Source organism: Papilio polytes, unplaced genomic scaffold, assembly GCF_000836215.1.
Source record: "Papilio polytes unplaced genomic scaffold, Ppol_1.0 DF824269.1, whole genome shotgun sequence".
NCBI classification, from domain to species: Eukaryota; Metazoa; Arthropoda; class Insecta; order Lepidoptera; family Papilionidae; genus Papilio; species Papilio polytes.
Genome location: NW_013524935.1, coordinates 4591827 through 4617323, shown reverse-complemented (window position 1 = coordinate 4617323; position 25497 = coordinate 4591827). Strand labels below are relative to the sequence as shown.

General features: G+C 33.6%; 2 protein-coding genes across 2 annotated transcripts; both read left to right on the top strand.

The window, feature by feature from the left end:
• The first annotated feature begins 604 nt into the window (after positions 1-604).
• LOC106107790 (vacuole membrane protein 1) lies at positions 605-19974 on the top strand. The gene is made up of 10 exons (XM_013288797.1): positions 605-759; positions 1162-1462; positions 9063-9160; positions 10325-10438; positions 10815-10914; positions 11827-12008; positions 14039-14242; positions 14840-15064; positions 15555-15859; positions 16787-19974. The coding sequence occupies exons 2-9, from the start codon at positions 1265-1267 to the stop codon at positions 15820-15822; spliced, it is 1389 nt and encodes a 462-aa protein (XP_013144251.1). The 5' UTR covers positions 605-759; positions 1162-1264; the 3' UTR covers positions 15823-15859; positions 16787-19974.
• Positions 19975-20063: 89 nt separating this feature from the next.
• Positions 20064-23383, top strand: LOC106107801 (28S ribosomal protein S15, mitochondrial). Its single transcript, XM_013288808.1, has 5 exons — positions 20064-20785; positions 21084-21217; positions 21691-21764; positions 22455-22576; positions 23032-23383. The coding sequence occupies exons 1-5, from the start codon at positions 20598-20600 to the stop codon at positions 23339-23341; spliced, it is 828 nt and encodes a 275-aa protein (XP_013144262.1). The 5' UTR covers positions 20064-20597; the 3' UTR covers positions 23342-23383.
• Positions 23384-25497: the final 2114 nt, after the last annotated feature.

Here is a 25497-nt window from a genome sequence, read left to right as displayed (position 1 = left end):
TTATATAGGTAATTCTGTATGTCGATAATATAGCGCGTAAACAACAAAATTCAAAATAAATCCTTGTTTAAATCTAAAGTCTTATTTTACTACTTTGTATTTGCAATTTTTCCGCAAAAATTTGACAACTGACGTTGACAGTGACGGATATCAGATACGTACAGATTATGTACCATTATATTGGCAATGAAAAGACCAGACGAGGGTCTGCGGACTTCAGAGGTCTAACATGTAGTAAGGAAATCAATCCTCGTTCATTTATGTAATCTACTTCTAATTATAGAAACTTGGACCTACTTAATTCTTTCTATTTTTTACAAAACACTATAAGTATAATGTGTTTTTTGTTTGTCTTTAAACCACGTCAGCCATTTACTTGTGTTACCAGATTAATACGTATTTTACTGAAAAAGTACATTTTTCTCCGCAGCCCTTTTTTCATGAAATAAGTAAATCAAACATTTTTCAAATAGATAGCAAAGGAACAAAAAAGTAATGCACTTAAATTACAGCAACAAATAGGTAAACCAATGTATTTAGACTGTCTAAATTCTTCAGTAAGATCACGATTGGTAGATTCTTGCATTTTTAAAATCACAAACTTACCAATTTTAGTTGTAGACATATTTTTGTGTGGAGTGGATGTTGCTTGTTTTGTTATCGAAAATATAATAGAACAAATAAAGTTACTGATAAATTTAGTTATAAATTCATCAACTTTTATAATAAAGACACTATCAACTTGGACATAAATTAAATGTGAGTAAATTTTTAATATTATTACACTTTATTAGGTTAGAAATTGCATCAATTTCTGCTGACTGCCCCGAATGATTTATATAAACCTAATCTACGCTTATTAATTAGGGGCTGAAAGTGGCTTTTTGTTCTGTAAATGCTGAAGAAGCAATTAGGACTTTTATTGTAACTTGTTCGCACTATTTCGAAAAACGTAATCAATAATGCTTTAAATATTTGCAAACAGAAACTATTTATCAAAAGACGTAGTATAATAATTTTACAATACATATTTATGAATTTTATATAATCTGGGATTTTTTCTTGTTAACATTATTTTTTTGCTACAATTTATTTCTAACATATGATGTATAACACTAAAAAAATTGTATTACTTTGTGCTTCAACATTTACTTCAAGTAGGCAAGGCCCAAGATACACGAGAATAACGGAGGAAGTATATTAGAATGAAACAAAGATTTTGTATCTGTATAACATAATTGTTTACAAGTACAAACCTATAAAAATGACCAAGGCAGCCAGTACTAGACGAGTCCGTAACCAGGCTTCATCACTTACTGTACCAAGACAGAATTCAATACCGGACAATGGAAGAGCAAAGCAGAATACCACCTGTGAAATGCTCGCAGCAATGAACAAAGAACAGCTTCGAGCTGAATGCAGGAAACGAGGCCAACGATCTTCTGGCAACAAGAACGAATTGGTATATCAAAATGTGTGATTTGTTGTGCTTTGTTTTATAGTTTTTTTTGCCGGCAGTGTTGTGTTGCTTATATTTGTTATAATTGTTTGCTAGACAAGTGTGTTAGTTAGATATAATTTGTCAACAAACATTTTTGTACATATTAAAGCACCATAGACATCAATAATTGCTATAATCTGTGGTATGATGACATTAGCTAGAAAATGGTCCAGTTTTAGTGTAATTTCATAATTCTCTTTGTTCCAAAAGTAAGACAAAGGCTCATTAGTGCATTTGGAATATTCTGATTTAGATGAAAATATTAAAAGGTTGGTATTCTTCACTTCATATTCATTCATAACTTGTATAGAAAAGTGTGTTTAGGAACAATATCTCAGATACGTTTGCTAATTATTTAGAATAATTGTTATGAAATAGATTTTTAGTTGATATATGTGTTGTTTTATTAGATTTGTTACTTGTTTTTTTTAGTAAAACTGTTTCAAGATTTAGTTTTTAAATTTAATGATTAATGTTTTATTTTGCATTTAAACAAAGCTATCAGAGGCAATGGTGTAAATAATTTGAATAATGATTTAGACACTAATTTTTACAAACTTAGATTTCTTTAACATATAACACAAATGGAAACTTAAATTTTAACACTAGACTATTTATTATAAAAATCTCAAGACCAGTTCATAGATTTGGACTTTTTATGTATTTTTTTTTCTTTTAACTGGCAACTTTAGTAATAATAATAATGAAAACTATGGGCATAAAATGTATTGTGAATATATACATGAATCTCTTATGATTAAATATATTTTTCCATTTTTTATTTATTATATTTATACTATTACAATAAACTGTAGACACACTTCTTTGTGGCGTAATATGTCATCAATTACAGCATATTTTTGAATAACTATTTTTTAATAAAAAGCCCTACTCTTATGTCCCACTTTAGGCTTTATATTTTAATACCATTAAAATTAGGGAGTAAATATTTTGGATAAAAACCCTAATGTGGTAAAGAGACCATAAGTTGCTGCCAACATCAAGGAAGCGAGGTTGTCATCATGTCATGTCATTTTGATATTTTAATTTGACAAATGTAAACAATAAAATAAAATTTTAATAATTTCATGTGGATGAAGTAGCATGGGAACAGCTATATAACATACATGGAGTACATTTCCATATTTGAAAACAGTATCAAATTTGATATGAAAAATATAAGTATGCTGTTAATGTCGACCATCTTTTAAAACAGACTTAGGCCCTGAATGTAAATAATTACTTAAAAAAAGAACTTTCGTTTATTTTTATATTTTTTTATATTTGACATCCGGTTTTTTGTGTCCTGGCATGTTTGCTGCACATAACATGTTTTTTAATAGTTCGACAGTATCTCACGATGATTCAAACATTGCGCCATGTAGGGGAGGCGCATTGCTGTGTTTCGTCTCTAAATTAGGTCATGTCTGTAACAGAGCAGTGGTCTAAATCTCTAAATCTTTGTTAAATTTTATTTTAGAATTTAAAAATTTAATGTACAGTTGCCTATGTTGGTGTTACGTCAATTACAGAATAACAACTTTCACCTCTCATCGAAATTAAGTCCGCTCATTTTTACAATTAATCAAATAGGATGTTGTTAGCTTTATAAATTGCGCTATATTCACTGGAGGAATATTAGTTGACGACCTCTATCCAATCTAGGCTGACATGATTATACGATTGTCATTTGTTGGAACACCGCGAAAGAAGGTGACTGTACATAGGTGTGAATATTCGATGTGCTCAAGGGGGCTGTGGCTAAGGGGTACCATCCTCAGCATCTCGATGGCTGGCATTCCACAACCGTGTGGTTGTCGCGGAACTATAGCCTCGCACAGCGGCGGTATAGAACGGTCTGTGATCGGCAGTATTTCCAAACTAGTACGACTTAGGGTCCTTCAAGAAGCGAGCCTACCATTTCCAGCCGGCCACGCATATGTGGGTCGCTTTGGTGTTGCGGATGTCTATGGACGTTGTTTATCACCTCGGTGTTCCCGCCGCTTGTTTCCCCCCTTTTATTGTAAAAAAGAGGACTGGGGCACTATTAATAAGGTCTTTTTTGAAGTCTTTATTTTGTATCTCATCATCAACTTGCCCTTATCCCTTATGGAGGGTCGGCACAGTATGTGCTGGTTTTCCATACATCCCTATCTATTTTATATTTTTCGAATTTATGGATTATATGCTGTCCTTACTCTCGTTTTCTACGCCCATGATAAACCTACATAAGCATACTCATACCTACGAGGGAGACAATGTTTAGTTCCAGTTAATGGAGCGTTCTAATCGGATTATGAATTTAAGCATGGCTTACCAATGGGTTAGTTTTATTTTTAGAATTTTACACAATCGATTTAACAGAAATTACCTTTTCCCACTTTAGATGGAAGCTAAACTCAAAGTTTTTGGCGTATATGGTAATATCCTTCCAGTTGATACTATACTCTAACAGTTTTAGACGTATTACAAAGAGGAAAGATTTGGATATTTCGATTTTTGTATGTACTGAAATAACTCAAAAACTATTATGCCGATTTCAAAAATTCTTTCACCATTAGAAAGGTAATTTATCTATGAGTAACATGGGCTATATTTTTTATTATTTTCTTTCAACAACAGCTAGTGTTAACAGGTATAAATCTCAAAAATATGGCTTACGACAGTCTACGTGGGGGCCATCGATCTGATAGTGTAAAATTTAGAATCGAATAAAGACTCAAGGTTGATGTTAAATATTATTATGGTATCGATTAATCCGAACGTCATGTCGCCGGGTTTTGGCGCGTTAACTATTTGGCTTGTTACCGTTTTAAAATTAGTATTCTGTGGAGTGTCACACGTTTTATTAGTGACAGCTTGAAAAAAGCAGATAAGAGACGAAGTTGTTGATATCTGAGTTGAAAAGATGTGCCGTCTAGTTATCTATCTTTACTAATATAATAAAGCGTAAACACACACTACTTCGTAGCATAAAATGTCAGCAATCACAGCTTGTTTTTGAGTATTTTTTTTTAAATTAAAAGTCCTTCTAATGAAGGACTATATAGCGTGACGTAATCGTCACGCTTTAGGCTATATATTTTCACGCTATCAAACTCAGGGGTAAGTTGGATAAAAGCCCTAATGTGAGAAACACACCATAAGTAGCTGCCAACATCAAGGAAGTAAGATTGCAATGGTTTGTCATCATGTCATGATAATTTAACAAATGTAAACAAAAAAATAAAATTTACATAACTGCATGCGGATGAAGGAGCACGGGATTAGCTAGTACATATAATAAAATTAGAGTGTGTTTGTAATATAAAAAAAAAAAAGATGTCGTATCTGTGTCGTATTTCCGTAACGGCTGCACTGATTTCGACCGGACTTACTCTGAAGGGTAGCTGACATAGACGGGCATATTATAGGCTACTTTTTTATCTTAATATTGCGTGAACGAAGTCGCGGGCTAGTGTTAAAATAAATGCGAAATGTTGCCAAATTCCGCAGACATTTAGTCACATAATGAATTAAATTAGTTTTCGCGCGAATTCGTTGTTCCTTTGTTTGTGTTCTTTGTTCCCGGGGATTTTAGCAACACGGTAAAATTTAAAGAAAACTCTTCTATAAATATGGTGTCGATATCGGAATCAAGGTTACGATGTTCTTACTCGATAGAATATACTTTTCAAATTTTCCAAAGCAATTCTATCGAAAATACTCTGTCTTGGATTCCGAGAATAATAATAGTTTAACAAACATTTTCATAAATACCTTTCCTCGTAAAATAAATCAATTCTTGCTGTTTTCCTTTCTGAAAGCATTACTCTATCATTTCTCGTAAACGTCGTGTTGCTATGAGTGAAAATAGATTTGTAATTATCTGTGCTACTGGTAATTAACGCCACAATTATCGTAATTATTGTGAACGTCGAGACATTTTATTGCCTTTAAATTAGCTGTTATAGCTTGGTAGATAGCGTCAATAGAAAGGTTCCAAGTTCGATACATCTTACTAATATTATAAATGCGAATTTTAGATGGATGTTTGCTAGAGTTAAGACTAAACGGCTTGACGGATCGCGATGAAATTTGGCATAGACGTAGAGGGATGGTTTGGAAGAACACATAGGCTATATGCTATCGTTTTTTTAATTCCACGCGCACTCAGTCGCGGGCGAAACCTAGTAAATAGATCTTAAGATAATATGGAATAAAGGTTTTGATAATAATAATTTATTATATTGTAAAAGTTGGCTTTCATTGAATATTGAGTTAAAAAGTTCGGCGAACTGTTAAATTTTTTTTGGCTTTGCTTCAGTAGGCGATGTGAAAGTCTATTGTAAATTGTAAAGAAAGTAGTCGGTGCGAATGAATATTGACACAGCGTTACGTAACGAGCATCAGTGGCTCAGTGGTACCCCTTAATTGTAATCTACAGGTCTTGGGTTGGAATTCCTTCATGTACTAATATGATTTTATAAGTACATAATTTTCTCCACGTTTTTAATTTACAATTTTATCTAACAGCTGATGATTATTTCAATATATGACTGTTGTTAATTGACCAGTATATCCTTAAATATTAGGAAGACAATTTTAGACGCACTCAAATCGATATTGTCTATTGAATACTGTATGAGGTTTTTTATTTTAACGAAATAATACTGGGATTAGAAATTTGGTCCTTCGAACCGGACAAACGCTATCATCAGCACGCACTATTAGATAAATGATGATATTTCACGTGACATTTGTAACTGGCTCACACCTGATAAGATTTAATTATCACTAGCATTGAGGATAACCAACGACCTTGGACGTATTAGACCTGTGGTCTCTCATTGTTAGAAAAAGAAATTAAAAAAATAACACTTGTAACTACAGTAGAACCTCGTTAACAGAAAAATCTCTATAATTCCAAACAAATAATATGTTCCCTTCCCATCAGAGCCCAAAACCTCTCTAACATAGACCCTTGATAACTTAAAACCTGTATTACTTAAAATATTTTGTGTTTCCCTTGGATTTTAACTTACGGAAGTTCTACTGTATATCCCATTTGTATAGTGGCAGAGAAAATAAGACATAACCTACATCAATACAGAAAGAGAAGAAGCTAGCAATTACCAGTCAAATGCAATGCTACTCGCAGTAAGAGCCATCACACACCACACACTATATCTGCCAATAGTTTAGCCGGGCGCTTAATTAGTATGAACATGTAAGGTGATGCGAACAAAACACCGACCACGACAAACTATCGGCTGATACAATTTAATTCAGCAGGAGTTCTAAGGCCTCTGTTTCACGGAAATAAATACCCTAAGGGCCTGTCCCACCACTGGCTGATCGAGACTTAGAAATGACGTCACTGTTAGATAAGGTAACAAAATCTGATATTTCTATCACATATTTTACACGTTGGATTGTTATCAGACAATTTACAATATGGTGGGACAGGCCCTTAGTGTTTAAGCATAATCAGTTTATTCATATTTGCACGTTTACAAATTATAAACTATGTAATTACATTTAATTCCGCTCAGTTTTCACGTACGAATGATTTGTTGGCTATGAATGCGGGTCATTGGATCAACGCTCCCCGCATGATCACGCCACCTTGTCGCGCCATTCTTACGTCGATTGTTTTATGTCCAACCTTAAGGTTATAGTAATAAGGGTAATAATTAAAGATGGGAAAAGTGTTGAAGTAATGGTTCTCGCAAGATAGTGTTAATTGCACAAACACCCATACAAATATTATAAGTGCACTTTTTCCCTTACTTTTTTATACATATTTTAATTCCTGATAAACATGTCTACTTCGACAAATTTTAAATATTAGAAAGTGTCTTTGAAGACAAAATGTTTTGATTTTGATGTTGAACTCTATTGCGTTAGTATTAAAGTGATTTTCTATTGGACTTAATTATCTTATTCTTTTTAATTGTACTTCAATTTTGTATTGGAAATAAGCCAGTAAGGTCGATGACGTGCTCAGCTGCCGCGAAATTCATTGTACATTGTAAACTTTCATTTCTTTGAACTATCATCGGCCAATGTTAACATAACAAAGATGTTTCCCGCGTAAACTGATTTGTAACCATTTGACATTTTTCAAAACAACGAGTAAATATTGCTCACAATGTTTGTATGATGTAGGGAAAGCTGAAGAATGTAGCGATTTGTGCCCAGCTTTTATTTATAACGAAAACAATCTTACGAAAAAAAAGAATTCGTTCTAAATTTAAATTCAAACAGTTGACAGCTCTTGACGTTTAATTGGCGCTTTTTTTTTTAATTCTCAACGAGCTTTGTTCAAAGGCCAGCAAACGTTTGACCTCGTGTGATAGTGAAATGATAAAAAGAGAGAGTACTTTCACTCTCTCTTTCTGTTGTGGTTTTCGAAAGTGAAACTCATTTCTCCGCGGCTGTAAAGTGATGTCACAGTTAATATTCACTCGTCGATGTTGATACTCGATTCCGTGTGTGCAAATTAGATTTGCATGGTCTTTGTATGTCTGTGTGCATGTTTTTAACTGATTTGTATCGTGTGGTTTTCTTTGTTTAAAAGGTACGTTGTGTGTTAAAAATTTATTCCAAGAATAAAACAGTTATATACAGAGATTAAATGTAATTTGCCGAATATCTTAGAAGTAAATATTATTATTATAATTTGATTGTTTTTGTATACGATGTTGGTTCACAATTTTAGTATAGTTACATTCAGTTTAGTGTTGGTCCTTTTATTTTTTTTATTTCATTAAAGGTTACTTTATTATAGCCCAGGTTTATATAGTTTCACTTGACATAAGTGCTAAGTGCCAAACATTTATTCAAAGGGAATTCTAAAAACAAGGTTTTTATGTTCTGTTTTTGTTCATCTTACTTCTTACTAATATTATAAATGCGAAAGTTTAGATGGATGGATGGATGTTGATTAGTGTTTGTAGCCTAAACGGCTGAACGGATCTCAATGAAATTTGGTATCGATGTAGAGGATAGTCTGGAAGAACACATAGGCTACTCTCTTTTTTTTTTTTTAATTCCACGCGGATGGAGTCGCGGGCGAAAGCTAGTTTTATAATAAAGTATAATTTAATGAATATTTTTATCAAGCACTTTAGTCCGTGACTTCCATCAACCAATTTGTTTGTTCCACGAAACCACTTTTATTTGTTTTCCTTTATTTACGACTTATTTGTTCAAAAGTGCATAAAACGATAAATTTTGCACTATAGTGCATGGACATGATAATGTTCGGAATTAACATATCGTGAATATTATTCTCTTGGAATTGCACAATTTTAAAATCTTTTGTAAAATTTTATTATTGAATTAAATATATTAAATGTAATTTTGAATAGTTTAGCATATTACTGTATACCATTATGTATTAAAAATGTTGAAATAAACCACTTAAGTATTAAAACTAAAAGACCATAGTGTAAAATAAATCACAGACAATTCACTTCCGCTTAGTTCCTACACGAGTTATTTCACGATTGTTATTTGTCGCATGCAGACGTGTCGGAGCGTTATTTTGATGTAAATACGATGTTTTGTATTGCAGTTGGCCCGACTCGGGTACTACAAGCTGGCGGCGGCCGTGCAGCAAAACGATACGGACCAGCGTCCGCGCAACGGTCTGCATACTCCTAAAGACATCAAGTATGTTTAAGTTAGAACCTAAACAACCTAGAACGGTAGAGTACTTCCAAGTTCCATCTGTACAAACAATTACTAGTTAACTTTTTATCTAATAAAGTGCCAATAGCTTAATGATTTGGGGTATGGACTACCGATCTTGCGGTCGAAAATTCGAATCCCGCCATTCGACTATTGTCGTGAACCGTATCCTATCACAAGCCTAGAGCTTAGTTAGAATGGTTAATGGAAATATTAGTAAATTAACAAAACTCTACTAATAGTTTTATTTAAAAAAAACTATCTTTCAATCTTCTTTGCTGGCTTTATCCCATGATGGTGTCTTGAAATGTTTTTTAAACTAACTTCCCATGATTCTAATCCAGCAATGTCTTAGCTCTTCTATCTACAAAATGGTTCTGACATTTTGATTATATTAATGTTAGTAATGTTGCCCGCAACTTTGTCATTGTAAGGCCAAAAAGTAGCCTGTGCCCGCAAGTCCGGTCGAGATCGGTAGTTTTGTAAATTATCCGTAAAAAATAGAATTTCCGGACAGATATGTTCACGATACGTTTTTTAACTATTTTTTTTATCTTTCACCAATCTTTCTTTTTAACCATACCGTTATCTAATCATGTCATTTGTAGTAAGCAAGTAAATTAACGATCTACGTGTTTGTAAAAAGTAAACATGCACAATAAGAAACGATTCCACGAAGAATCTTTACTGATATCTTAACGATTTGAACATGCATTTATGCATGCTTTATTGGCGTGATAGGGTTGCCACATATTGCAGTAGATAGCATCTTCATTGTGACATTTTAATTTGATGTATTCAGCCAGATTTTTTCCGCGAATTCGTCGTGCGAAATTAAAAAGATAGTAATTTAGTCTATGTTACTCATGATAATGTAGCATTTTAGTAACAAAAGAAGTTTTCAAATCGATTCATTTATTTGTGTTTATTCGTTACGTATAAAAAATATAGCCTACGTTACTTAAAGTAGCTTTTTAATGGTGAAAGAATTTTTGTAATCGGCCCAATAGTTTTTGAGTTATTTCAACATAAACAAAAATTTAGAAATACAAATCTTTCTTCTTTATAATATAAGCATATTTATAGTTTAGTATATTCTTCATATTTGTTTTTTTTTTATAGATTGTGTTGTTTTTTTTATTTCAGAAATAAACCCGTCCAAATGGACACAGACAGTTTGGTGCTATGGAGGCGGCCTCTCACCACTCTAGAGTACTTCTTTAGAGAACTCCTTATATTGATATCAACTGGCCTGCAAAGGTAAAGGTTACAATTATGACGTACTAGCTTTCGCTTGCGACTCCGTCCACGTGAAATTATATAAAAAAATTGAGTAGCCTATATTTTCTTCCAGACTATCCTCTACGTGTATACTAAATTTAATTGAAATCAGTCTAACCGTTTAGGCTACAAACTCTATCCATCCATCCAAACTTTCGCATTTATAATATTAGTAAGACAAGATATTAATAAAAAAAAAACACACAGACGAATTGAGTACCTCCTACTTTTGGGAAGTCGGTCAAAAAGATGTGTCACCGTTCCATTGCGAATCTCGCCTGTTTGTAATTTTGCTAGGCTACTTAATTTTAAACAATCTTTTCCATTGTGATGGTAAGTTTTTTTTTGTTTTTAGGTTGCTGGCGTACAAATTACTAGCTTTAGTAATTATACTATCGATAGCTGCTACTGTGACGTCATACTATGTAGGCGGACCTCACCAACCTTATGTCCAGGTAAGTTTTGTTGTAAACTGGCATTACTAAGTTATTGAACATGACGTTACTGAGCTGCATGCACGAATTATTTACTAACGAGCTGTTGCCCGCAACTTCGTCCGCGTGGTATTAGAATATATACGAACTATATAAATTACAAAAAGCTACGTATCCCTCGGGAACCGGACATTTCTCTGGAATGAAGCTTATCTCATGTGTACTCCAAACTTTGTTTTATATCTGTGCCAAATTTCAATATGATATGTTGAACCGTTGCAGAATGATCGAGTAAACATTAAAAAACTAAATTAATGAATCCCACGGGAACCGTAACTTATCCCGGGATAATAAGCCTACGTGTTCTTCCAGACTATGCTCTAAACCTGTGCCAAATTTCATGGAGATCCGTTCAGCCGTTTAGGCTACAAACGCTAACAAACATCCATCCATCTAAACTTTCGCATTTAATATTAATAGGATTAGTAAGATAGTAAGATTAGTAAGATTTATGTATACGTCTGTGCGGAATTAAAAAAAAAAGTAAGTAGCCCATGTATTCTTCCAGATTATGTTTTGTATCTGTGCCAAATTTCACTGAGATTCTTTTTATAGTTTTCGAGATATGAAGTAACATACATCAAAACTTTTGCATTTATAATATTAGTAAGTGGCATACACACAAATCTATGGATTTTTTTTAAATCTCCTTTGACTAAACAATCGCACAACTTATTTATTATCTTACTTATATTATAAATGCGAAATTTACTCTTTTTTGCACAGTTTATATCTTTTTGTGTCTTTTTTGTTGCGTAATCTTTGTTCTACAATAATAAGTTCCTTTTTATTTTATACTTTTTTATATTTTATCTTTTTCCATTTTGCATCCCGTATTTTTGGAATTTTGGTATATGGTATTTTTTGTTACAGTTAGTGGTGATGAAGTTAGCCTGGTGGGGTTGGTGGGTGGTACTAGGGGTGTGTAGCTCGGTGGGGTTGGGCACGGGGCTGCACACATTCCTGTTGTACTTGGGGCCGCATATCGCCCGCGTCACCCTCGCCGCGTACGAATGCGGCTCACTAGACTTCCCTGAACCACCTTATCCTAATGAGTGAGTACAAGCTTTATCAGACTTATATATTGTTAAATGATTTATTTTATAGCAGTTTCAAATCTATACTAATATAATAAAGCGTAAACACACACTTCTTTGTTTCCTAAGATGTCAGCAATTACAGCATATTTTTGAATAATTATTTCTTTAATAAAAAGCCCTACACTTGCTTCACGCTTTAGGCTATATATTTTCATGCCATTAAACTTAGACGGTAAATATTTTGGATAAAAACCCTAATGTGGGAAAGAGACCACAAGTTGCTGCCAACATTAAGGAATCAAGGTTGCCATGGTTTGACATGTCATGTCATTTTGACATTTGCAATTTTATGCGGATGATATTGCTATTAAACTGAGAGGGTAAATAAATAGGAAAAAAAACCTTTGTGTGAAACCGTAAACTACAAGCTGCCAACATTAAGGAAGCAAGGTTATTATGGTAACGGTCATTTTGACATTTGCAATTATAATATTATAATTTCATGCGGATGAAGCCGCATGGGAACAGCTAGTGTTGTATAAAGTGGTAATGGTATAAAGTTTTAACAGTGGTAGTGCCCGCTTTAACATCTTAGCACGAATGGGCCGGCACGCCCCCAGTAATACCACGACCACACAGAAGACAGGCGTGAAATGGAATCAATTCCGTGTTTCGTCTGATGAGTGTGGTGCCGGAGGCCTAATTTAAATCCCTTTCTCTTTACCATTTTTTTCTTATAAGGAGAGGATGGGAAGGGGAAGTGGATTTGACGGAGGAGGAGATGCATAGGAAGCGGAAATATCATCTTTATGTGCTTTGCCTCCTCTGTCTAGTAACGGTAGGCAACGCATCTGCAATTGCGGATGTCTATGGGCAGCGGTCGCTACGCCATTTTGGCGGATTCAGGTGGCCGCTTGCTCGTTTGCCACCTTATGTTATAAAAAAAAAAAAAAGTGGACATTGTCATCGTTTTGCGATAGATTATAACTATCATAATATCTGTTAAGAGTCAAAACTAATCAATGTAATTAATATCGATAAAAATATTTAAATTAGTGATGTTCTGAAATGTTAAAAGTATCATCATCACTATACGTCCCCACTGAGGGGCTCGGAGCCTACCCTAATAAGGGGTGACTAGGCCATAGTCAACCACGCTGCACTGCGGGTTGGTATATCTTTGAATTTCCTTGCCGATATGTGCAGGTTGCATCACGATGTTTTCCTTCACCGTAAGAACTTCGGGTAAATTATGTACATATGAAAATTCGAAAAATCGAAAATCACATTGGTACGGCGGGATTCGAACCCAAGACCTGTAGATTACAAGTCAAGTGTTCAAACAATTTAGTGCTAATCTAATGATCTATTATTTGGTTAAAATGTAATATGCTATTTAGAAAAGAAATCATAAGTAGCATATGTGTAAAATTATTCGAGACCCGTTAAGTAGTACATTTATACAAACTTTCGCATTTATAATATTAAACGATTTCAAAGATTATTTACAAGCGTTTAAACGGAATCTTTTACGGATTTAGGATTAGCACGCACATAGCCACAGACAAAACAAACAAAAAGTAAACATCATTGTATATGTCCTAACGCGGTATTTATATTTCCCATCAACAGATATCGATAAACTAACATTTATATTATACTAGCTGTTGCCCGCGACTTCGTCCGCTTGGTATTAAAAAACATAGGAACTATATAAATAACAAAAAGCTACGTATCCCTCAGGAACCTGACTTTCTCGGAGATGAATCTTATCACATGTGTACTCCAGACTTTGTTTTATATCTGTGTCGAATTTCAATAAGATATGTTGAACCGTTGCAGAATGACCGAGGAAACATTAAAAAACTAAATTAATGAATCCCACGGGATCCGTAACTACTTCCGGGATAAAAAGTACCCTATGTGTTCTTCCAGACTATGTTCGAAACCTGTGCCAAATTTCATGGAGATCCGTTCAGCCTTTTAGGCTACAAACGGTAACAAACATCCATCCATCCATTATCGTATAAATTATTATCTTTCAGTATAATATGTCCAACGGAGGGCATACCAGGTGCGGTGACTGTATGGAGTATAATGTCGAAAGTACGCATAGAGAGTATGCTGTGGGGGGTAGGCACAGCCCTGGGGGAGCTGCCCCCCTACTTCATGGCGCGCGCCGCCAGGCTCTCTGGGGGCAGCCTGGCTGAAGTCACGGAGGTCGCTGATGATAATACAAGGAGTGGGAGGTGAGAATTCGCCAAAATAGCGAAGTGAAATGCCGATAGTTAGGTCTTTAGTCAACAAAGAAAAACGATAAACCCTACATATACGTGCCATCGCCTGATAATCCACTTTCCAATATTAAATTACCTAATGTGGGGGGAAGGAATTCATTACTTCTATTCTAATAGGCCTGATAAGGGGAGAAACTTGTCACTCTTCTTCCTGAATGCCTAACAAAGAGGAATTCTTTACATTCTTCTGCTAGAAGGCCAAATAAAGAGGAATTCTTTACATTCTCCTGCCAGAAGGCCTAATAAAGATAGATTCTTTACACTCATTCTTTTCCAGAAGGTATATAGAAGGGATTATTTACACACTTCTTCCAGAAGACATAATAAGGGGGATACTTTACTCTTTTCTTCCGAGAGTCCTAATAAGGGGGATTCTTTACCCTCCTATTCCAAAAGACCTAATAAAGCCCGAATTCGTCTTTTTAGGTCAGTTTTAACGACTTTCGTTCTAGAACAATAATTCAGCTGTTACTAAGAAATACCAAAAGTACTTTAGATTCTAAATAATATTAATTAATTTTATTAAACGATGTTTTCTTGATATTTCAGAGCTAAGGTGATGGTTCAGAAGTTAGTACAGCGTGTTGGCTTCGCTGGAATACTGGCGTGCGCGTCTATACCGAATCCGCTGTTCGACCTCGCTGGCCTCACTTGCGGACACTTCCTTGTACCTTTCTGGACGTTCTTTGGTGCGACTGTGCTCGGTAAAGCGGTCATCAAAATGCATATACAGAAAATGTTTGTTATAATCGCTTTTAATGAAGCTTTAGTTGGGTAAGTATTAAGACTTCAAAGTTAACTATATTTTTTATGTATTATGACTAGCTTTTGCTTGCGTCTCTGCTTGGAAATAAAAAACCAAAAGTGTGCCTATGTTCTTCCAGACTGTCCTCTACGTCTACGCCAAATTTCATCCAGATCCGTTCAGTTTAGGCTACAAATTCTAATAAACATCCATACATCTAAACTTTCGCATTTATAATATTAGTCTGCTTAGTTTTAAGCATTTTTAAGTTTGTTAAGTAATAGTTGAAGTTGATACGATTTTATAGTACTTTTTTAAATAATAATATTCTTCGATTTTGTCAAAATTTACAAAGAAATGAGTATTTTTAGACTTAAGTTATGACGTCACAAAATGGCGCATTTTAATGCTCATTTTGAAACCTGAATACAACTTAGCTTTATAAAAATTTCAAAATATTTTTTTTTAAATCATGTAAACCAATCTGAATGAAAACTAATGAAAAATGTTACTTTTTAGCCAAGTCTTAGGATGGGTGTCAAAAATACCATACATAGGACCTAAACTGGAAGCGCCATTACTGGAATTTTTGCGTAATCAGAAATCAAAGTTACATAAACGAGACCCCTCAGCCCCGTTGCCAGAGAACCAAGGGTCTTTGGTATCTAGTTTACTGGAGAAATTAGTACTAACTATGGTGCTCTATTTTGTGGTGTCGATAGTAAATGCTCTTGCACAGAATTACAGCAAGCGTATTGGTAAGAGGAAGGGGAAGAAACGTGATTAGGGAACGATGACGCCGGCCGATGTGACAGCGAGATTCGGTAAGTGGAAAAAAAAAAATAAAAAATGTAGTTTTTTTCATCCATATGCCACGAAATTTACTTGATGTCGATATTTACAGTGATTGGCATGATTTTAATATAAATATGGTATTTTATAATTTGATCCAAATGTTGTCAACTCCGAAATATGTGAATAGGGACCATTTTTTTCGACCAAAAATGTTTTGTGAAAATAAAGGTTGAAGACCCCTGTCCGTTAGTAAACTGAAGTGTAGATTCGAATTTAGAACCAATATTTATGCACTTTAGTTTACTTTTGCAAGTAAAGGTTGAAAACCCCTGTCTTATGTTTTTTTCACTAGTAAATTAAGGCGAAAATACACGCCAGCTAATAGTAAGTTGTAATCACACATGCCAGTAAAATATCTTGTGTCCTCCATCTCATCTTACACTCAGCGGTGGCAAAATCAAATATTGTGTTAGCTGCTTGGCTCTGCCATGCAAGTTATCGTTAACACGTGCCAATAACTGACATGTAAATGTGTCAGCTACATGTGTGTTGTATTCTCGGCTTTAGATTATAAGCAAAGAGATTTAAAACGCATATAGAGGGGGCATAGTTGACTTTACTTAAGACATTTTTCACATAATCTCACTAATAGGTAACCCTAAACCACTAATAAAATTAATTGCCAATAGGTGTCATTTAAAAAAAAGTTTGTGTTTCATTTTGGGGACATTATTTAGCTTATTAACCAACTTCAAAAAGGAGGAGGTTCTAAATTCGTCTGTATGTTTATTTTTTTTTTATAAAAAATGTTTTATAACATGTCAATAAGGACAAGATTTGGCACTAAACTTGACAACTAACATAGTACCTTTTGAAGAAGTTACCGGTGATTTTTTTTTGTTTGATATGTCTAGTCTTTCTTAAATGTCTTTGATTATAAGGTAACTTTTTTTCAGCACGGCGGCGTCCAGAAAGTACGCGACAACGTAGGTAGCACAGTCATATTACGTCATACGTTCAACACCAAAGTGTACAAGAATTAACATGACTCAGTACACTACTGCAATAAAATGTACCATTATCTAGTTATAAAGACAATTGTGAATATCTAAGCAATATGTGCTTTAAAAAAACCTCTCCTTATAAGTTTTTACAGGCAGAGAATATTTTTTGTACATTAGTTCCAGAACCCCATAGATTGACGTATAACAAAAATGTCTGTTATTTCGTTCAGACTTATCAACTAGCAGTCGTCCGCGACTTTATCAGAATTTAAAAACTAGCCTATAATATTTCTGTGTGTCCTTCCGGCAGTCCCGTCAAAATCTATCCAATCGTTACAAACAGATGACATCACAAAATTGTTTTTTTTTATCAATATTACGTACAGACACTAATTTTATTATATCTATTGTTTAATGTTCACATTTTACTGCACTGAGTGTACTGATGTTATTAACTATGGGTTTTGACAGCAGTGACACTTGTATTGACACATGCGTTGACACATTGTCATAACTCACATGCTCTTTGACGAACCATAGACAGTTAACTTAATACGTTAAACCATAGACAATGTGTGTCACTGCATTATAAACCTGTTGCGATGTTTTATTTTTAAATAGTGATGGAATATAGAAAAATGTGCTTTGCTTACCTATTTCATGGTAGACGCAGAAAAATAAGACAGTTATATAGTATTATTATGAAAAATTATGTGTTTGCCATTGGGCCGATTAGTTCACCGATCGGACGACCCAATGGGAAAATTTTTAAAGATTACATCGTATCAGATTGTTATTAACATAATAATAACCACATTGAAGAAATTGTGTTCTATAAAAGAGTTTTCTAGAATGTTCTTTTGTCACGTATGTTGACGAAATATAATTTAATAATTATATACTCAACGCGTAATATTCTAAAATTGCAATTAATGTAATTAAATAGTAAAAATGTCTTATGAAATATTTGTACATAAGTGATGTGTGTAAATCCTAAGAAATTACTATGCGGTCACAATAACAAAACTCCAGCGACGTTTGTTTTTTACGCGTGTTTGGTTCTACCGCGAGTGTTCGAAGATCTCTTTAGTATATTTGTACTTTGACTATGACGTCACAGGATATAATGTTATTGTGCACGTGAAGTAAATTGTGTAAAGTATAGCATTTTTCAAATAAGAATGTGCATTTTAATGACCTCGATCTGTTATAATAATAAACATAATTTAACTGACCCTAGTTTTTTTATGAGATATCACGTCACAATATGGCGTATTTTCTGCACATTCTTATTTGAAATCATTTTAATTGAAGTATAGGAGAAATTCACAGGGATTATAAAGCATTGTGGCTCATTTTATAATGGTTGATGCTGTATGTGTTTAAATCTTATATCAGCTATAGCGCGACCAGTGTTATCTTGCCTGTGGCCGAGTGTCGTATAAACGCTTCATTTTTTTTTTCGTGGAATTTTTGGTATAGAAAATCAATATAAAGTTTATTGCTAGAAAACAAATCTGTCCAATTACAAGAACTAGACCATTGTATTTATAACATAAACAAGAATTTTACCTTTACCGTTTTATGTTTCTAATTTTAAAGTAACTTTTTTGTTTCTTTTTTTCAAGACCGACAACAGACATCCATATTGATCATAGATTATGAATATTTCAAAGAGTTAAATGTTAATGTGGACAGATTTTACTACTAAATTACATTCATGTCAATAATTTTTCAAATTACTAGATTTGCGACGGCGTGCCAAAAAGTCGACATAAAACTTGTTACCGTTATAGAAAAAAAAGAAAAGTAGATAATAAAAATCGGTTAAGTTTTTACCAGTTTTTATTAATTCTGTGTGATTTTTCCAAAAAATAATATTTTGGTGCTGTTCCTAATTTTTAAACCGCGGTTTATTTAAGTGTAAAACTTATCTAGTCCGTAGGCATAAAGGTATTATGTATTTATTTTATAATCCTAATTTCACCAATCTCATATACCTTGTGCATCTTGAAAAAAATCTGTAATACTAAAAAAGTTTCTTCTCAATAGCTGAATGTAAAAAAAAAAGCTTAATAGTATAAACTCTATATGTATTTTCACTTTTTAAACCAATTTTATGTGCATGAGGAGTAATTTTATTAAATAAAAATAGGTATAGCAAACTTTAAACAAAGTATGTATTTTTCATAGTATTTATTAGGCTTCAATTATATTATTAAGAGCGATAGATTTATAACCTATAGATACCTGATCCAGTGCATAAATAGGCAAAAAAGACGCATTTTATTCGAAGAAATTCCCATTTGTAATCCAAAATGACATTTCGAAAATCGACCCTTAAAATGTCAAACTTGTATCAAACACACCATCTGTAGGTTATTTGTCTATGATAAAAGCGTAAAAAAGACATTCTCATTGTGCAACCCGTATTTTTTTTTTCGATAACGTTTTGTAAAATCCAGTATTGTGTGTTTTTTTTTATATTTTAATACGTATAAATTTAATTTGCATTCCTTCGCCATTGTAAATGTCTACACGCACATTTAAAAACAGTTGTTTGCATGTATTGAAATACCATTTGATATTTTTTGTAATAGCAAACTGGCTGTTTTGACATTCCACGTTTTTTAGTGTTTGTTAGCTAGCGACTATAGGAACTATTTAAACTCTATTTTAAACGTAGTATTCTGTGTAGTAATATTAATACTTTTAGACTGAAAGTTTAATACTTTCATTATTCTCTTGAACGTCATTATGATTTTTTTTTCCTTATGGCCAGATTGACCATATATTTAATAAACACTTTAAAATATTTCTTCTTCTATATCATTAAGCTTAGCAGTTTTCTAAGTCTCTCCAGAATAATGTCAAGGTAAATTTTTAACTTTTTTTCGTAGTCACAGGTTTTTATCTATTGATAAACCTCAGGAATGTTTATTTAATTGTTTCATTATGAATTAATGTTTTTTCTTTAGAATAATAATTGATATTTTCAATGTATTTATAAAGATATGATTTATATACAAGTAAGGTTTTACGTAGTTACATGGAGTGGTACATTTAGTACAAAACAGCTAAATTAAGGGTTTTATATACTAGAGCGTTCGTACTCTGAAGCAATAAATGAGTGGTTATGATAAAATGGTTTAATTTTGCCTATCTTCCTTTTTGTTTTTTAAATACGAATACTTATTCTGTTATGTTACAATCTATGCTGAAATGAGATCTTCTGAAGTCTTACTAACCACCATGAAAACGTTTTTTTGCTATGCAGATGTTAAACTGTTTAGGTCAGTGCATTAATATTGAAAGTATGCTTTCACAGTTGCCACTATTATTGTCATATCTATTGTATTCTATTAATGTTTTGATATACCATTGAGACTGGTCCAAAAAGTTATTTAGTCCAAATAGCACTTAACGATTGAGCTCTAAATGAAGATCATTGCTTGGAAATGACAGTTCATGCTTCGTTCCAACAGAAACATGCCTGTTGATATTAATAAGAATTTATTCCATTTTTATTTTTAGTTCTAATTACCAATAGCGACAATATGACGAAAATCAAATATGCACAAAATACTACTTGTAGCCTATCTATTTAGAGAGATCACTACACCAAACATTAAATACATGCTCTTTGGTATTGTAATGTCAAATTGACATTGATTAATTCATGTCAAAAAGTCAAAACCAATATTGGTGAAACGAATAATTTCTAGGCGATTTTCTTTTAAATTAAATTAAAATTAGTTTTAAAATGCTTAGGCGATTATATCCATTGTTAATCCAATCTCGCACTATTAAACACACCGTTGACATAAAATGGGTACGACCGGAATACATACCAGCTTACAAAGCTGAGAGATCTGGTGATTTGGAAGCCGTCCCGCCTATTCCGGAAACAGCGTTAGGACAAGATTACGCTTTAAGCGAAGAAGTTAAAGAGTAATTAGTTATTTATAACAGACATTTTGTGTAAACAAAACATAACCTCAATCGTCGAGGTACCATGGTGCCAATCGAAAATAATAACGCTACCGTACTCGGAGTTAATGTATGTGTAGTGTGCATGTAGAAGCGTTAGAAGTGTCAGGAATGCTCTAAATGAATGTTTATTGTCTTGCCTATCTCCGGGTTTTATGAGAGTTGTGGTGATCTTGTACAAAGAAAAAAGACAATCTCCTACAAAATTTTCTAACAGTGTTTATTTAATTATTCTCACAAAAAATGATTTATATTTCAGTGCACCAGAAGCTGTTAAAAAGATATTCTCAGTTGGTCATCTTGGAAAGAAGGAATACAATACATTGGTGAAGACACATTACATGAACAAAGTGAGAAGACATCAATATGATGAGCATACCACGGAGACAAGGAGTTTGTATATTTCATAACCTCCATGTGTATAAATTCAAACATACTTTTATTTCAGTTGTAAAGATAGTTGACAGTCTTATTAAACATATAACTCATGGCTTTATTGATGGCAAATGAGCAAATGGCCACCCGAATAGCCTAGAGAATCGGAACTGCACAACATCAGCAAAAGCTAAAGTGATGCTTTGATCATTGATCAATGCAGAAAAAGAAGATGCTTCTTCTATGCATTCCTACATCAGTCAAATCTCCCTTATCATCTCCCCTACCTTATGCTACTCCTATAGAGTCGGCACAAAGGGTTATCATCCTCCAAAGCACTCTATCATCCATCATCTCAGTCATCACTCCCTTCTTGATCATGTCGCCTTACACCCAATCCATCCATCTCTTTCTAGACCTCTACATGTGTACCCCTCACCCATTCCTTAAAATGAAATTATAATTAATAAATAAAAAACTTTTCATTACAGTTGCCAGACTTACTGGACATATAAGATGTTTACAGGACACAATGGAGAAAGATCCCAAAAATGTTAGTGCAAAAGTAAGTATAGAGGTTATCCAATACAAGCTCATACCATAGTATGATCTTGAGGCTATGGTATATCATACCATCATAATATAATTTTAAGTGTAGAATGGTAAAGCAGTGGTAGAGCCCGCTTTAATTTCTTCACACGAATGGGTCGGCTCGCCCGGTGTAATACCACGATCACACAGAAAACAGGCGTGAAGTGGAAGCAATTCCGCGTTTTGTCTGATGAGTGTGGTGCAGGAGGCCTAATTTTAGTCCCTTTCCCTTTCCACCCTTTTCTTAAGAGGAAAGGATGGGAAGGAAAAGTGGATTTGACGGTGGAGGAGACGCACATAAAGAGGACATTTCCCCTTCCTATGCGTCTCCTCCACCGTCAATGAAGGGTAGGCAACACATCTGCAATTGTGGATGTTTATTGGGCAGTGGTTGCTTTCCATTTCGGTGGATTCAGGTGGCCACTTGCTCGTTTGCCCCCGTATATTATAAAAAAAAAAGCACAGCCACTAGTTTTTGCTTATGATATCCATGCAATATTAAAAAAAATAGCCTATGTTTTCTTTCAGAGTATGTTTTATAATTGTGTCAAATGTAATTGAAATCCAATAAGCTATAGTAACATGCACAGTAACAAACATCTATCCAGATTTTCACTTTTTAGATATTTAGTTCTAGTTCTCAAAAAATGTTACTTTTTTACAGAAATTTGCTCAAGAACTAATTGATAAGAGAAAAAAACTATTGAAGTTCCTCCGGCAATATGATTATAAGAAGTTTGAATGGTTGTTAGAAAAACTTAATATTGAATACAAAGCACATCCTGAGTAAGTCTTATTAATATATTTGCAACATTTCTGATTGGAGTAACATCACTTATAAGAGACCTCATTATAAGTCAGCAGTAAAATAAGAATGATAGACCAAAGAGTTTTTGCTAGATTTTTATATTTCAATATCCTAAAAATAAATATATCTTATGCCATCTTGGTCATCAATCCATCCATCTCTTTCTAGGGCTATCTCTACCGATGTACCTCCACACTCATAACTTTCTCCTTGTTACATGTGATTCATTCCTCCTCATAACATGCCCATACCATACTAATTTCCATATAAAATTCACTACATGTATATCTAAACAATGGCCTATATAAGACTACTGAACCTGTGTTTTTGTCATACATTTGTTCGTTTTTTAGCCTATTCCTTACTATATTGTTCTGTCTTCGATATTTTTCAATCAATTGTAAATGTGCTTTTAATACTTATATTTTTATAGTACCTACAACAAGTTATCGAGAAAGGAATCATTAAGAAAACTAACGGAGATGCATTGTGATGATATTAAGAACAAGAAACTCGATGACTACAGAACATTACTGGAGAGTCAACAAGGACCTTTTCTAACTAGAAAATTGGAAGATTTAAAATTCATACGAAGTGAACAAATTGATTTACAACTACCAATCACTGTTGCGGAACAGGATATAAAGAAAGTCGAGGAACAGCTGAAAGAGTGGACAATAAAAGATGAAATCAAACAAAAGGCTAAGAAAAAGAAGAGGAATATTCTATTGGAAACTGAATAATGTATATTTATGTAGGTGTAGTTAATAAAATGTGTTTATAAATTCGTATTTTTATTGCTAAATGGGTATCTAAAAGTACCCTTTTCCATTAAAACACCAAAAACCGAATGCTTAATTTTTTGGGGTACGGACTACCGATCTTGCGGTTGAGGGTTCGAATCCCGCCATTCGACTATTGTCGTGAACCATATCCTAGCACAAGCCTACAGCTTAGTTGAAATGGTTAAAGGAAATATATTAGTGAATTTACAAAAATCGATTTTTTCTAAAAAAAATTAACTTTAGTTAATATGTTACAAGTGAAAATTTTAATTGAACATTTAGTTTTGTCCAAACACTATTTGAACTGCAGTTTGTTCAGTTAAAACTTACGGAACTGAGTGTATACGGAGTAATTGGTAATTTGATCTATTCTAGTTAGGAAGCGATCATATATTCATTATGCAACAGTTAACCATTTTTGAGTAATCATGATTTTTAGATCTTTTCAAAATAGAATCTCAAAAATTGTTGAAGTAAAATTAATTTTCAACTGGCATTTTTCAATGAGAGCGTCGGTGGCTCAGTGGTTTAAGCACTTGACTTGTAATCTACAGGTCTTGGGTTCGAATCGTGATGCAACCTGCACATATCGGCGAAGAAATTCAAAGATATGTGAGAAGTCGACCAACCCGCAGTGGGCCAGCGTGGTTGACTATGGCCTAAACACCCTAATTTAGGGTAGGCTCCGAGCCCCTCGGTGGGGACATATAGTGAGCTGGTGGTGACGTGATGGTGATTTTTCAATTTGGACAAACAATGATGTTTTAATGGAATAATGGAAACAAATTCGTTATTTAATGGTTTTTATAAATCTGAAAAATGAACTTATTATTGATTTTTTTTTAATTATAGAGTATATATATAGAGCATATAGTTGCATTTTTGACGTATTTTGAAAAATCTAAAAATCAAAATTACTAAAAAATGGTAAAGTGTAGTATAATGCATGTGGGGGTCAAAATTATCAGAAATGGTCCCCTCTATTACCCACCTGGCGGGAATACGTCGAATTACTAATCCTGTATAACATGGGAAGGGGATGTTAAGAAAGAGGTGATATATAGGGAAGGGAAGAAATGTTGATAAATAAAAAAATATTTCTTCTAGTATTTATTAAAAAACTACACATTTAACAATAAGTCAAATTAATACAGCATCAATATCAGTCGGAATTTGGACGGATATAATTTGAAAATGTTTGATTTTGACGGAAAATTCTTGAGTTACACTCTTAGAGCTAGGGAAAGACTTTAGAAATATGAGCAATTAAACTTACAATTAAAACGTAATTTTTACAACATAAAGCATTGTCATACATAAATTGTAGCAAAAATTCTGATAAAATATAACCTAAAAACATTCTCACAAACTTACAAACTAACGGAATGATTTAAGTTATCACACAATATTTAATGAAGTTTTAGGGCCTGTCCCACCACTGGCTGATAGAGGTTCAGATAGCTTAAAAATGACGTCACTGTCAGAATAGGGAACAAAATCCGATATTTCCATCACATATTTTACACGTTGGATTGTTATCAGACATTTTACAATTTAGTGGGACAGGCCCTTAATCTTCACGTTTAGAACAGGCGCACACTTTAGACTAAACTATCGTATAACTGTTGTGCGATTGTCGATTGTTTCGCATCTCAACTGTTTAGTTCCACAACTAGAAATCGAGTAGTGCCTCCATATACTGCCCATAAGAATCAAAGCGCGACTAAACAGTTGTACGATAGTTTAGTCAAATGTGCGCGCGCTCTTTCTCTTATAATACTGTTATTACAACAGAACATTGGCAAGTATTGGATTTTTTCAAATGTATATCAGAAACCCTCAAGTGTGGCAATTCATTAGTCACTAAATGACTCCCTTAGTGTCCCAATTAACGGTTCCGAGTTCGATAGTTGATGAGTGTACAGTGAGTACAGATTTTTCATATACTTAAATATAAAAAAAAACAATTGGCGCAGTCACAAGGGGCTCTTAAGACTCACTTACATGCTGCAAATTTCTTACCCGTTTGTATTTTTGTATATATCGAAATAATTCAAAAACTACTGGACCGATTTCAAAAATTCGTGCACTATTAAAAAGCTATGTTATCACTG

Bases quoted from the DNA above. Each gene is read 5' to 3' on its own strand.
- LOC106107790 (XM_013288797.1), top strand. From the start codon at position 1,265: ATGACCAAGGCAGCCAGTACTAGACGAGTCCGTAACCAGGCTTCATCA. The intron at 9,161-10,324 runs GTATGTTTAAGT...TTTTTATTTCAG, and splicing joins CATACTCCTAAAGACATCAA to AAATAAACCCGTCCAAATGG. The intron at 12,009-14,038 runs GTGAGTACAAGC...ATTATCTTTCAG, and splicing joins GAACCACCTTATCCTAATGA to TATAATATGTCCAACGGAGG.
- LOC106107801 (XM_013288808.1), top strand. From the start codon at position 20,598: ATGCTTAGGCGATTATATCCATTGTTAATCCAATCTCGCACTATTAAA. The intron at 21,218-21,690 runs GTTTGTATATTT...TTTTCATTACAG, and splicing joins GCATACCACGGAGACAAGGA to TTGCCAGACTTACTGGACAT. The intron at 22,577-23,031 runs GTAAGTCTTATT...ATATTTTTATAG, and splicing joins GAATACAAAGCACATCCTGA to TACCTACAACAAGTTATCGA.